We start from the raw sequence: 12,189 nt of genomic DNA, 5'->3' as shown, positions 1-12,189 counted from the left end.
GAGAACGAGTTCTCGACTCGAGACTGGGGGGCTTGTGATCCGATCGGTCATCGGTAGTCGATGACGTCAGCATCAGAGAACCACGTGGACCACTCGCAGGGTGACACGTGGACCAGGTGGCAAAGAGGTCAGGGGGACGATCGCCAAGAAAGGTGATCGGTGGTCAGTAACCAAGTGACCACCAACAGATCAGGCGGCAGAGAGGTCGGGGGACAGATCATCCAGAATGGTGATCGGTGGTCAGTAGCCAAGTGGCCACCAACAGACCAGTTCTCAGACTAATGCCTGAAGGCAGAACGCGAGAAACAGATAAACACTGATCAGTCATCGGGGTAGTGTCATCGGGGTCTCGTGTTACACGCAGTTAAACTGGGGGAATGAGGTTCCCAGCGAGAGCGTTACGCATGGATCTCGCATGAGCACACCTCAGGGAATCATGCACGAGAGTGGCCTGAGGGAACTAGTAAACCAGTCAGTGGTTGATGGTTCCCTCAACCCATTACGTGCATGGCATTGTGAAGGGTAAGCTGTATACGCAGGGAGCAACGTTTGGTGAGTGTGCCTAGACCAGCCACACCCGACGTTCTCCCAAGAGTATGCGATCTGCCCAGATAAAAGAAACATCCTAAGTTACTCCGCAAGGGCGTAACTTAGGCACACAAAGAGAAGCGCTAGAGCCCTTCCAGTAAGTGACACGTGTGTGGTTAGATGTGAGTTGCAGGCCTCCACGTGTCATCATCTGAGAGGGGTGCGGTCCAGACAAAAGAGCACTCCGTACCACTAAAGGTACAAACAGGCGCAGCCAAGCGCAGAGACGCGCAGACATGCACAGACTCTCACGCTCCCCACTGCTGATTCTGAGGGTACGCTTTCTCTGAAAAGCATAACAGGGTTCTGACACATGCCAGAAAAGCATAACAGAATCCTGCTATGCCCAGAAGCAGGGAAAGAGAGATAAAAGAGAGAATCAGGGTGAGTGTGAGGAGAGACGAAAAACAGAGTGTAAGAGTTCTCACACACACGCTACTAGTTTTCTAGTCTTTGGTGGTTCTGTGGACTAACTTGATCGTCGGAGTGCAAACGGCCGCTAGAGGCGCCGTCTGTGTGTTTTGCAGGTCACGTTTGGAGAAACAAGAGAAGGTTCTGAGGGTGATTCTGCAGAAGACGCAGTCGCGTAGACAGGGCAGAGAGTGCTACGAAGCGATTCCTCCACGTTCGAGTTGCCGGCAGGATCATGAGGAAAATCCACCCATACGAGCTGGAGAATAAGTTACAAGCCCTGTGCCCATGCAAAAAACACAAACGAACCATTCTTCAGTGGCCGCCGGAGGCAGCACGGGAGGAAGACGAAGCCCCGCTTTCAGTCCGCAGAGCCCGGGTAAGTCGGGACCTCCGCTCTTGGTTTATCTTCGAACCTGCACCAAGGGAGATGAATGTCAGAGACACCATGAAGCGAAACACACACAGATAGAAAGCAACAAAGGCGGAAGTTTCTAGGGCAGTGACTCATACATATATACTTCTCAAGGGTTCCGACGTTGAACTCCAAACTGATCAGGGTGGCGGAGTCAAAACCTCCCGCCTCAGCAAGAATCCGGCAAACCACCTGGGCATTCGGGGCTAGCTTCTTGAAGGGTTTGGATTTGAGGGCCCTCGTTCCCCTCACCCAGTATAGTGGAAAACCATCTAGGGCGGAGGGAACGAGATCAGAGCAACAGATTTTGAAGAACCTGCCCTTCCATCCAGTGAATGAGTTTTGGAAAGGGGTCAGGAGAACCCTGTCGGCAACGTTACTGAGGGTCACCCAGAGGTTATTCCTTTGCCTCTTCACCTCAAAGAAGTGAAGAAAGATATCAACCGAGGGTGCATAACCCAGAAACTCGAAAAGGATGTCAAAGGCCTTGACGAAAGCCCAGCTATTGCGATATAACTGTGCCGGAGCAACACTGATCTCCGTTAGCAGTTCTTTCTCGAACCTGGAGAAGGGCAGGCGCACGCCGATGGTCTTGAAAACCACCTGATAGAAATAAAAGAAGGGGACTCCGTCGTTGGCCCGTTCGTCTCCACATACTGGCTCCCCTAGAGTGCAAGGGAGCACAACAATATCGTCGTCATGCCTCTTCGCGAAGGCACGGCGATCATAGGAGCATGAATCCCCTTTGTGTTCCCTTATGGCCCTGGTGGAGAGTAAGCATGAACATTCGTCAAGCAGGATACGAGAGGAAGGCAGATACGCTCTCAAAGTGAGTGACTAGATGATCGGGGGCATGAGTTGGCACCCAAAAAGTCACCCCTTGCGCAGTGGCACTCCCAAGCAGGAGGACTCACACGAAGAAACGCCCCCAGATGGGGTCATGGCGCTGTGAGGCCCTCCACGTGTACAGCAGCCAGGTCAGAATAGGAACACCATTCAGCCAGGTACCAGGTAATTAAAGTCATTTAATACAGTTTCCGTTTCGAGCGTTTAAGGTACTATAAAGGCTCCCAAGCGTTTTTAACGTCTTAAATGCGCTACGTTTTCTAATTAAATGTGCTAATTAAATGTGCTACGTTTTATGATTAAAGGCGCTTTAAGGCGCTGTAAATGCTAGTGTAGTTTAAATAGCGCCTTGAATGTTGGGAACGGGGTTCGAACTTTTGGCAAATTTTCCAAAAACTCTTTAGTTGCTTGCTCGAGCCTTGAGGTTACTGATCCTGCCGACAACTCGAACGTGGAGGAATCGCTTTGTATCACTCTTCGTCCCGTCTACGCGACTGCGTTCTCTGCAGAATCACCCTTAGAACCTTCTCTTGGATCTCCAAACGTGACCTGCAAAACACACAGACGGCGCCTCTAGCGGCCGTTTGCACTCCGACGATCAAGTTAGTCCACAAAACCACCAAAGATCAGAAAAACTAGTAGTGTGTGTGAAAAACTCTTGTTCTCTTTTTTTCTTGTCTCCCCCCTCAATCTCTCCCTGATTCTCTTTTATGTCTCTCTCTCTGCTTCTGGGCCTAACAGAATTCTGTTATGCTTTTCTGGCATGTGTCAGAACCCTGTTATGCTTTTCTGAGACAATGTACCTCCAGAATCAGTAGAGTGTGGGTGTTTGTGCGTGTCCGCGCATCTCTACGCTTGGCTGCGCTTGTCTGTACCTTTAGCGGTACGGAGTGCACCTTTATCTGGACTGCACCCCTCTCAGATGATGACGCGTGGAGGCATGCGACTCACATCTACCCACACACGTGTCACCTACTGGGAACTGGTCTGTTGGTGGCCACTTGGCTACTGACGACCGATCACCGTTCTGGGTGATCTGTCCCCTGACCTTTCTGCCGCTGTCAGTGGTCACTTGATTACTTACCCCCGATCACCGCTTTTGGCGATCGCCTCCCTGATCTCTCTGTCACCCGGTCCACGGGTTACCCTGTGAGTGGTCCACGTGGTTCCCTGCTGCTGACGTCATCGACTACCGATGACCGATCGGATCACAAGCCCCCCAGTCTCGAGCTGTGAACTCGTTCTCGGCGAAGAGACTAAGTGGTCGTGCCCTCAGTCCACGTGGCAAGTGGGACCGCATCACGTGCCACCTCATGTGTTGCTTCTTTAACGTTTGGACTTCCTTCCTTAATCTTGCGACACGTGGCCCCATCGACGGCCAGCGTGGTGTGCCGCTAGCGCTTCTCTTATTCAAATTAGCGCGCGCCTTCACTGTTCCTTCATCTTCTTCAATCGACTCTCAGACTTCCTGCGAACTCTCTCTCTGCACACCCATCTTTCTTCAAGTTTTCTGCTTCCAAACCTCTCGTGATCACCCAAAGGTATGGTTTTTCTTCTTCCTGGGCCCATTTAGGTCATTTTTACTGATTGCACTTATCTTCCTCGTTATCATGCATTCATCTTCTCTATTTTCCTTCATCTTCGCGTTCTCGCTCTGACTTCTGCTTCTTCTTCTTCCTCTTTTCACCTTGGCATCTCTTTCTCCTTCCCCCTCTCTGTTTTCACCGAACCATTCATCATTCCCTCTTCCTCCATTCATTCTGACTTTTCGTTTTTCCTCCATTTGCAGTTATCTCGCGATGGCTCGCTTGAAACAAACCGCGCGCATTATTGCCTCATCTTCTGGTGCACAGCCTTCCGCGAGTGCGCCAGCTCCACCTCCGCCTGTTGCCACCTCCTACCACGACAACGCCAGGGTCTACGACTGGGCCCCCCTGGCGTTGCTGGCCGAAACATCCACCCTGCTACCACAGGGTCATCTCACCTCCCTTCTGAGCCATGACCCGGATGAGCCTTCGTGCGCCATAGACAGGGAAAACGATTTCAACATCCAAGTCCGCATTCCTCCTTGAGGGATGCCCATCTGCGCGGACGATAGGGCCACCAATGGGGTGCCCTTCGTCTTCATCTACTCCGCCATCTTCAAAAGGTTGAAGCTACGCCTGCCATTCACCTTTTTCGAGAAGGAGCTGATGATGGAGTTGAACGTTGCGCCCTGCCAACTCCATCCAAATGCCTGGGCTTTCATCCGGGCATTCCAGATTCTCTGTAACTACTTCGGGCACAACGCCTCCGTGGATGTGTTCCTCTATTTCTTCGAGGCGAAGAATCCTGGGGACAGGTCCTGGGTTAGCCTGAACGGGGTTGCTGGACGGGTGCTCCTGGGCCTATACCAGCAATCCTTCAAAGACTGGAAAGGCAGGTTCTACATGATATCTGCCACCCCACAAAGTCCAAACCTGCTCGAAGGGTACCCCCTCTACTGGGTTCCTGGGGTTGAATTCAAGAAACCCAGGGACCTTGAAGTCATGGCCCCGTACGAGCGCGAGCTATGTGGGCTGTTCCTGGGGGCCAAGTACAACTCTGCTCGCCTCATCAAAGATGAGTTTGATGTGGTGGCTCTGAAAAAATACATAGGTAGCTCTTTTTCTTCCACCTCTTAGGATACTTGCACCTTCTCATGCATGCTTTTATATATTTTGACTTACTTGCGTAACTTGGCCATCTAACTCTTCCTTTTCTCATCTATGTAGATTCAATATCGGGGAAAGACAGGAGGCAAGCCTTGCTGGAGCTTGCCAAGCTTCGGGGGACCAAGGGAACTGGCTCCTCTTCTTCTACCACCGAGCCCATTGCAGCCCCTCCTCTCTCGGTCGCGCCAGCTGAAGGCCCCGAGCAAGGAAGGAAGAGAAAAAGACTGGTGAAGGCTTCTACTTCACTTGCTGCTGCTGCTGCTGCCTCAACCGAAGAGGAAAGCTCTGGCTCTCCTCTTATACACCGCCAGAGGAAATTGCCAGCGGTTGATGGGGCCTCGTCTCTCCAGCCTGGGGAGATCGAGGTGGTGGAGGTAGAGGAAGGTTCACCCCCTCATCCCTCTACTCAACCTGCCTCAGAGCCCACATGCCTTCCTTCTCCTTGCCAACAGCCGCCTCCAGCTTCTCGACCGTCATCCGGGGGGTCTCCCGCCACCACTGCCAACCTCCACTGCAACTGCTGAATGTGGTGGCTCCAGCTCGCGACCAAGCGCCTCTGGAGCTAGCCACGAGAACTTTAGCAGGGTCATCACCTTGGTTTGACAGCTTATCAGCAACCGAGAGCTCGTCGAATGAAGCGGTGATGAGGTGGACATGCACCTGGCCAGGCAGATGGTGCTCTCTTTGGAGTTTTCCACCCAGCACCGCAAGCAAATAGCCCTGGAGAAGAGGGTGAAGGAGCTTGAGCACGACAAGGAGTCACTGCGAAGTGACTTCGAAGCTGCCCAAGGGTCTGTAGAGCTGATGCGGGGCATGGTGGAAAAAGCTAGGAGGGAGTACCTAGCGCAGGTCCAAGAGACCATCAAGACGGAGATCTAGATGGGGCAAACTGTTAGCTCTCTGGACTGCGCGGTGGTGGAGCTACGGGCCGAGACCTCCTGCCTACGCCAACTGAACTCTCAACTAGTGGGGGAGCTCGAGTCCACCAAAGAAGCGGCCGCTGCTGGAGAGAAAAGGCTTGAGGAGGTGGTGGGCAAACTGTCTGAAGCCAAGGGACAACTGGAAGAAGCTGCCTCCTCCCTTGCTGCCCTTACCACTGAGAGAAAAGCTGCGGAGGCCTCGAAGCAAAAACTGGAGGCGGAGAAAGCTGATCTGATGAACGTGGGTGCTGATGCCCTTACTGGCGGATTCGAGCTGGCACTCGAGCAAATCCGATGCGTTCTCCCAGACTTGGACCTCTCGCAATTCAGCATTTATCACGAAGTGGTAGATGGAAAGCTCACCCCTCCTGCCCCTTGATCTCTTCTCTTTCTTGTAAATTTTTACTTCTGCACAACTTTTCTTAGTACTCAGAATTTGTATAAGACTTGGTTGTGAATATATACTCCCAATTTGTATAAGCTTCTTCTCTTGTATTCTTCTTGAGCTTCACCTTTCTTTATGCACACGACTAACTGTTAGCTAGCTTAGGTTCAGCGCGATCTTAAGCTTTGTCTTTCCCTTTGCACACGACTAAGTGTTAACCAGCTTAAGCCTAGCGCGATCTGCCTCCTTTGATCTTGGCCTCTACTTGATCACGACTAGCTACTCCCTTAGCATTGTGTTTAATAGTTCTTGTGCGCTGCTTTGCACCACTAACCAATCACTGACTACTCATCAGTGATCGTTCTTTGGTCTTCACTTAGCTTCTCTGTCGTTCTAGCGCTAAGTGCATAGAAGACTTTGACATCGATCGCTCGAGGTGATGCCTCGTTTTGGGGAAAGAAAAGTGTTTCTCGCTAACCCCTCTTACTTTCCCCAAGGTCATCACCCTTCGGCGGATTGAGTCGTTCATTCCCTGCCTCACTCCTGGGGTGAAGAGGGTTTCGGACTAAGATCCTTACTGGGCCAATATTGGTGTATGCCAAGTGGGTAAGGACATTTGTCAAAATATTGGTCTTACTAGCACCCCTAGCTTTTCAAACCCTTAGCTGCTTGCGCTCACACCTGGGGTGAGGAATAGATCAGTGCCAGTACTTGCGCCTAGGGCAAGTAAGGCCTAACCGATCACCTGCACTTGCACCTGGGGCAAGGAGGATGTTAACTTTAATACTTGCGCACACTTGACATGCTGGAAATTTTTTTTTTTTTAATTGGGTGGCCTCGTTAAAAACCCTCCTTAGGGAAAAGAGTGCCCCCTTGTCTGTTCAACTGTTTCCACCACATACAAAGCATGTATCTTTTAGCGCGAGAACGCAACTACTTTACAACTTAACTGAAGTAAAATTTTAAATGGGTGGCGTTCCACGTTCTGGGGATTGCTCCTCCCTCCAGAGTTTCTAGCCGATAAGCTCCGTTCTCCAACGTCTCAACCACTTTGTACGGGCCTGTCCACTTTGGAGACAACTTGTTCTGCATCTCATTCTGATGCGCCTTTCTCATCACCAGATCACCTTCCTGGAAGAGCCTGGGCCTCACCTTAGAGTTGTGCCTCCGCTCTACTCTTCTCTTTACGGCTTCAGCACTGACTCTGGCTTCCTCTCGCACTTCGTCCAGCAGGTCGAGATTCACCTTTCGTTCTTCATTGGACTCTTCAGCAATGAAATTCAAGAATCTGGGGGAGCTCTCCTGTATTTCCACGGGAATCATGGCGTCTGTCCCATAGACAAGGCTGAAGGGTGTCTCATGGGTGCCGGACTGTGGGGTGGTATGATAAGACCATACAATTCTGGGGACCTCCTCTGCCCAGCCTCCTTTGGCCTTGTCTAGTCTTCGCTTCAGCCCCCTTAGCAGTACTCGATTGGCCGACTCCACCTGCCCATTGGTTTGTGGGTGTTCCACTGAAGCGAAAACCTGCTGTATCTTTAACTCTTCACACATCTTCCTCAGCTGATGACTCGTGAACTGGGTGCCATTGTCGGAGACCAACCTCTTGGGTATTCCGAAGCGGCAGACGATGTTCTTCCAGACGAAGTGCTCGACTTTCTGTGCGGTGATGTGTGCGACTGGTTCTGCCTCCACCCATTTGGTGAATTACTCGATGGCCACGATGAGAAACTTCATCTGCCTCATCGCCAGGGGAAAAGGTCCTAGGATGTCGATCCCCCATGTGTGGAATGGCCACGGGCTATGGATGGACCTCAACTCCTCAGGGGGTGCCTTGTGCCAGTCTGCGTGCAGTTGACACTGTTTGCAGCGCTGAGCAAACCTTACGCAGTCCTCCTTCAGCTTTGGCCAGTAGTACCCCGCGCGAAGTATCCTACTTGCCAAAGCGCGACCACCTACGTGGCTCCCGCACACCCCCTCGTGCAGCTCAGACATGAGTCTGGTACATTGCTCGCCGTGCACGCAGATCTGCACAGGGTGAGAAAATCCAAATCTAAAGAGGTTTCCATCAATTAGAGTAAACTTACTTGAGCTCCTCTTTATCCTTTTTGCCTCTGCCACGTTGAGTGGGAGTACACCATCTTCTAAGTATAACTGGTATGGCGTTATCCAGGTGTCGGGTTCCTTCACCGCGCGGACCTCCATCGACTCATCGATCTTCGATGGTCGCGCTCTCACCCTCGGTGCTTTCAACGTTTCTTGAGTCAACGACCGATGACCGATCGTTAGACGCTCCATTGATTTGCACACATGGAGTACCTGGTTGTCCGACACGAACGCTCGCGGTACCTTCAAGGTCTCCTGAATGACGGTCCTCTGCTTCCCCCCTTTGCCTGAGATGGCCAGCTTGGCAAGCAGGTCTGCTCTGGCATTTTGCTCTCTTGGCACGTGTACCAATTCGAACTCGGTGAAGGACGTCTTCAGGAGCTGTACATACTCCAGGTAGGCTGCCATCTGGGGATCCTTTGCCTGAACTCCCCTATGACCTGCCCGGTGACTAGCAAAGAGTCGCTTTTGGCCAGCAGGTTTCTTGCTCCCATTTCTCTTGCTAGCAACATTCCTGCGATCAGGGCTTCATACTCCGCCTGATTGTTGCTAGCCTTGAAGGCAAAGCGGAGGGACTGCTCGATCAGTACCCCGTTTGGGCCTTCCAGGATGACTCCAGCGCCGCTCCCCTGCTGATTAGAGGAGCCATCCACCGATAACACCCATCGGAAATCTAAACCTCCTGCAGGTGTCGCGATCGACGACAGCTCGACTACAAAGTCCGCGAACACCTGCCCCTTGATCGGTCCTCGGGGCTCGTACTGAATGTCAAATTCTGACAATTCCACCGCCCACTTGACCATCCTACCTGCTACGTCAGGTTTTTTCAGCACGTTTTGGATGGGCAGATCTGTCATTACCACCACTGTGAAGCTGTGGAAGTAATGCCTAAGTCTCCTTGCTGAAAAAACCACCGCCAGGGCAGCCTTCTCGAGGGCCTGGTACCTTGTTTCAGGGCCTTGCAGCACCTTACTCACGAAGTACACAGGCCTCTGGGCCTGATCTTGCTCTTGCACCAGGACTGAGCTGACTGCTCTCTCCGTCACAGCGAAATATAGACGAAGAGGGATGCCTACCTGAGGTTTTCGCAAGACTGGTGGGCTCGCCAGATACTCCTTCAGTTTGATGAAGGCCTCCTCGCACTCCTGTGTCCAAAGGAATCTGCTGTTGCGTTTAAGACACTGGAAGTACGGATGACCTTTCTCCCCTCCAGCAGACATAAACCGGGATAAGGCTGCCAAGCGGTCGGTGAGCTGCTGCACCTCCTTCACCGTCGTCGGGCTCCTCATTGCCATGATTGCTGCGCACTTCTCTGGGTTAGCTTCGATTCCCCGCTCTGTTAAGAGGAAACCCAAAAACTTCCCAACCTCCACGCCAAAAATACACTTCTCAGGGTTGAGCTTCAGCCTGTACTTGGCGATGGTGGTGAATAGTTCTTCCAGATCAGCTGCATGATGCTTCTTCTCTTGGGACGTAACCACCATGTCATCTACATATGCATGTACGTTCCTTCCCAGCATGGGCGAGAGTACCCTATCCATGAGCCGCTGGTAGGTGGCCCCCGCGTTCTTTAGCCCGAATGGCATGACCTTGTAGCAATAGCAAGACCGTTCCGTCATGAACGCGGTCTTGCACTCATCCATGGGGTGCATCCTGATCTGGTTATACCCTGAAAAAGCATCCAAGAAGCTGAGTAGCTTTCCCCCTGATGCGCTATCAACTAGGGCATCTATACTGGGTAAAGGGTAAGAATCCTTGGGGCACGCCTTGTTGAGGTCAGTGAAGTCCACGCACATCCTCCACTTGCCGCTTGCCTTCTGAACCAGTACCACGTTCGCTAGCCACTCGGGGTACTGGATCTCTCTGATATGCCCTGCAGCAAGGAGCTTCTGCGCTTCGTCGTGGATCACCTTTCTCTTTTCCTCGTTGAATTTCCTTCGCCTTTGTCGCACAGATCGAACCTTCGGATCCATCGACAGACGATGGCAAAGGAAATCGGGGTCGATTCCTGGCATGTCGGACGCTGACCATGCAAAGGCACCCATGTGCTTTTCGATCACACCAGCGATCAGCTTTCGCTCTTCGTCAACGAGGGATCCCCCCAATTTGAACTTTTTTCCCCCGATGTCCACTTCGACCCATCCTTCAGCTGGGTGGGGCCTTCTCTCACTGGCGATGACCGCCCTCGCGATCCCTGACTCGCGAGGAGCGATCGCGCCTTCCTCTTCTTCTTCAACTTGGGCTACCTGGGAGCCCCCCGCCGCAGCGTTCTCCATCCTCTGAGCGCCCTGTGTCTCCCTAACCACCAATCGCTCTTCGCGCACACCTGGTGGTGGTGTCGTGGTGACGTGGCATACACTTCTCTTCTGCTTCAGGCTGTTCTCATAACAGCGTCTTGCCTCAGCCTGATCCGACTTGATGGTTATTACGGTCCCCTCCATCGATGGCAGCTTCAGCTTCATGTGCCTCGTTGATGGTATTGCGCCCAACCTATTAAGTGTTGGCCTCCCCAACAAGACGTTGTACGCAGAAGGGGCGTTCACCACCAAGTACTTTATCCTTTCGGTGCGGGCTGTCGTCCCATCAGTGGACGTTGTCCTCAGCTCAATGTATCCCCGCACTTCTACCTGATCTCCTGCAAAGCCGTAAAGACACCCGGTATACGGCCTCAGTTGATCAGGGGACAACTGCAACTTGTTAAACGTCGGCCAGAACATGACGTCTGCCGAGCTTCCTTGATCTACGAGCACTCGGTGCACTCGTCTTCCTGCCGTGATGAGGGAGATGACCACAGGGTCGTTGTCGTGCGGGACAACGTCCCGTAGATAAGCTTTCCTGAAGACAATATCTACTTCAGGGTAATGGCTCTCATTTACCGCATCTACCGCCATAACCGACCGAGCGTACCTCCTTCTCTGTGACGCTGTGCATCCCCCACAAGAGAAGCCTCCCGCGATTGTTTGCACTTCCCCGTGCACAGGGACTTCATGCTGCTATTCTCCAGCCTGGGATCCCGACGCGCGATCACCCTGCGGCTCACGCAGGTAATCTGCTAGGAACCCAGACTTCACCAACTCTGCCAGTTGGTGTCCCAACGCCAAACAGGAGTGAAGTGTGTGGCCAAAGGCCTGGTGAAACTCACCACTCATTCTTCTTTCTACCAAGTACCTTATCAGTCTTCTCCGGTACGCGTAGTCTTGCTGCCACAGCAGGAAGGGCGATGAGATCCGCCAATCCCACCATGAAATTGTATCTTGGGGGTGCGTTATTCTCCCTTGCACGCCCCCTGCTCTGATCTTTGCCTGGTGCATAGGGACGAGGTTTTTCCCGCACCTTTTTCCCCTCCTTGGCCTCATGCACCCTTGCTTGCTACGGTTTTCCTTGCCCTCCACGCGTTCTTGGTGGTGCAGCACTTCCTCTTTTCTCAGAAACCTCTGTTTCTGCCACTACTGACCACCGATCACCGTTCTGGGTGATCTGTCCCCTGACCTTTTTGCCGCTGTCGGTGGTCAGTTGATTACTTACCCCCGATCACCGCTTTTGGCGATCGCCTCCCTGATCTCTCTGTCACCCGATCCACGGGTTACCCTGTGAGTGGTCCACGTGGTTCCCTGCTGCTGATGTCATCGACTACCGATGATCGATCGGATCAGTTACGTACAAGGGACTGGGGAAAGATCTTTGCCAGAACGAGAAAATATACACTAGACACAGTTCCTTTTTACCACCTTCAGAGTGCCATACACGGTGCTCCGATACGGAGGTGCATAGTTTTTGGTGTTTCTTGCTGGCTGACTTGAGTGTCGGAGTGCAAACGGCCGCTAG

General features: G+C 52.5%; 1 protein-coding gene across 1 annotated transcript; it reads left to right on the top strand.

Annotated features, from left to right (window-relative positions):
• Positions 1-5,832: 5,832 nt before the first annotated feature.
• On the top strand, positions 5,833-8,521 carry LOC137834168 (interactor of constitutive active ROPs 4-like). Its single transcript, XM_068642231.1, has 2 exons — positions 5,833-6,150; positions 8,432-8,521. The coding sequence occupies exons 1-2, from the start codon at positions 5,833-5,835 to the stop codon at positions 8,519-8,521; spliced, it is 408 nt and encodes a 135-aa protein (XP_068498332.1).
• Positions 8,522-12,189: the final 3,668 nt, after the last annotated feature.

This window comes from Phaseolus vulgaris, chromosome 5, assembly GCF_000499845.2.
Source record: "Phaseolus vulgaris cultivar G19833 chromosome 5, P. vulgaris v2.0, whole genome shotgun sequence".
NCBI classification, from domain to species: Eukaryota; Viridiplantae; Streptophyta; class Magnoliopsida; order Fabales; family Fabaceae; genus Phaseolus; species Phaseolus vulgaris.
Note: the sequence above shows the minus strand (reverse complement) of the source record. Positions and strands in the feature narration are given on the sequence as shown.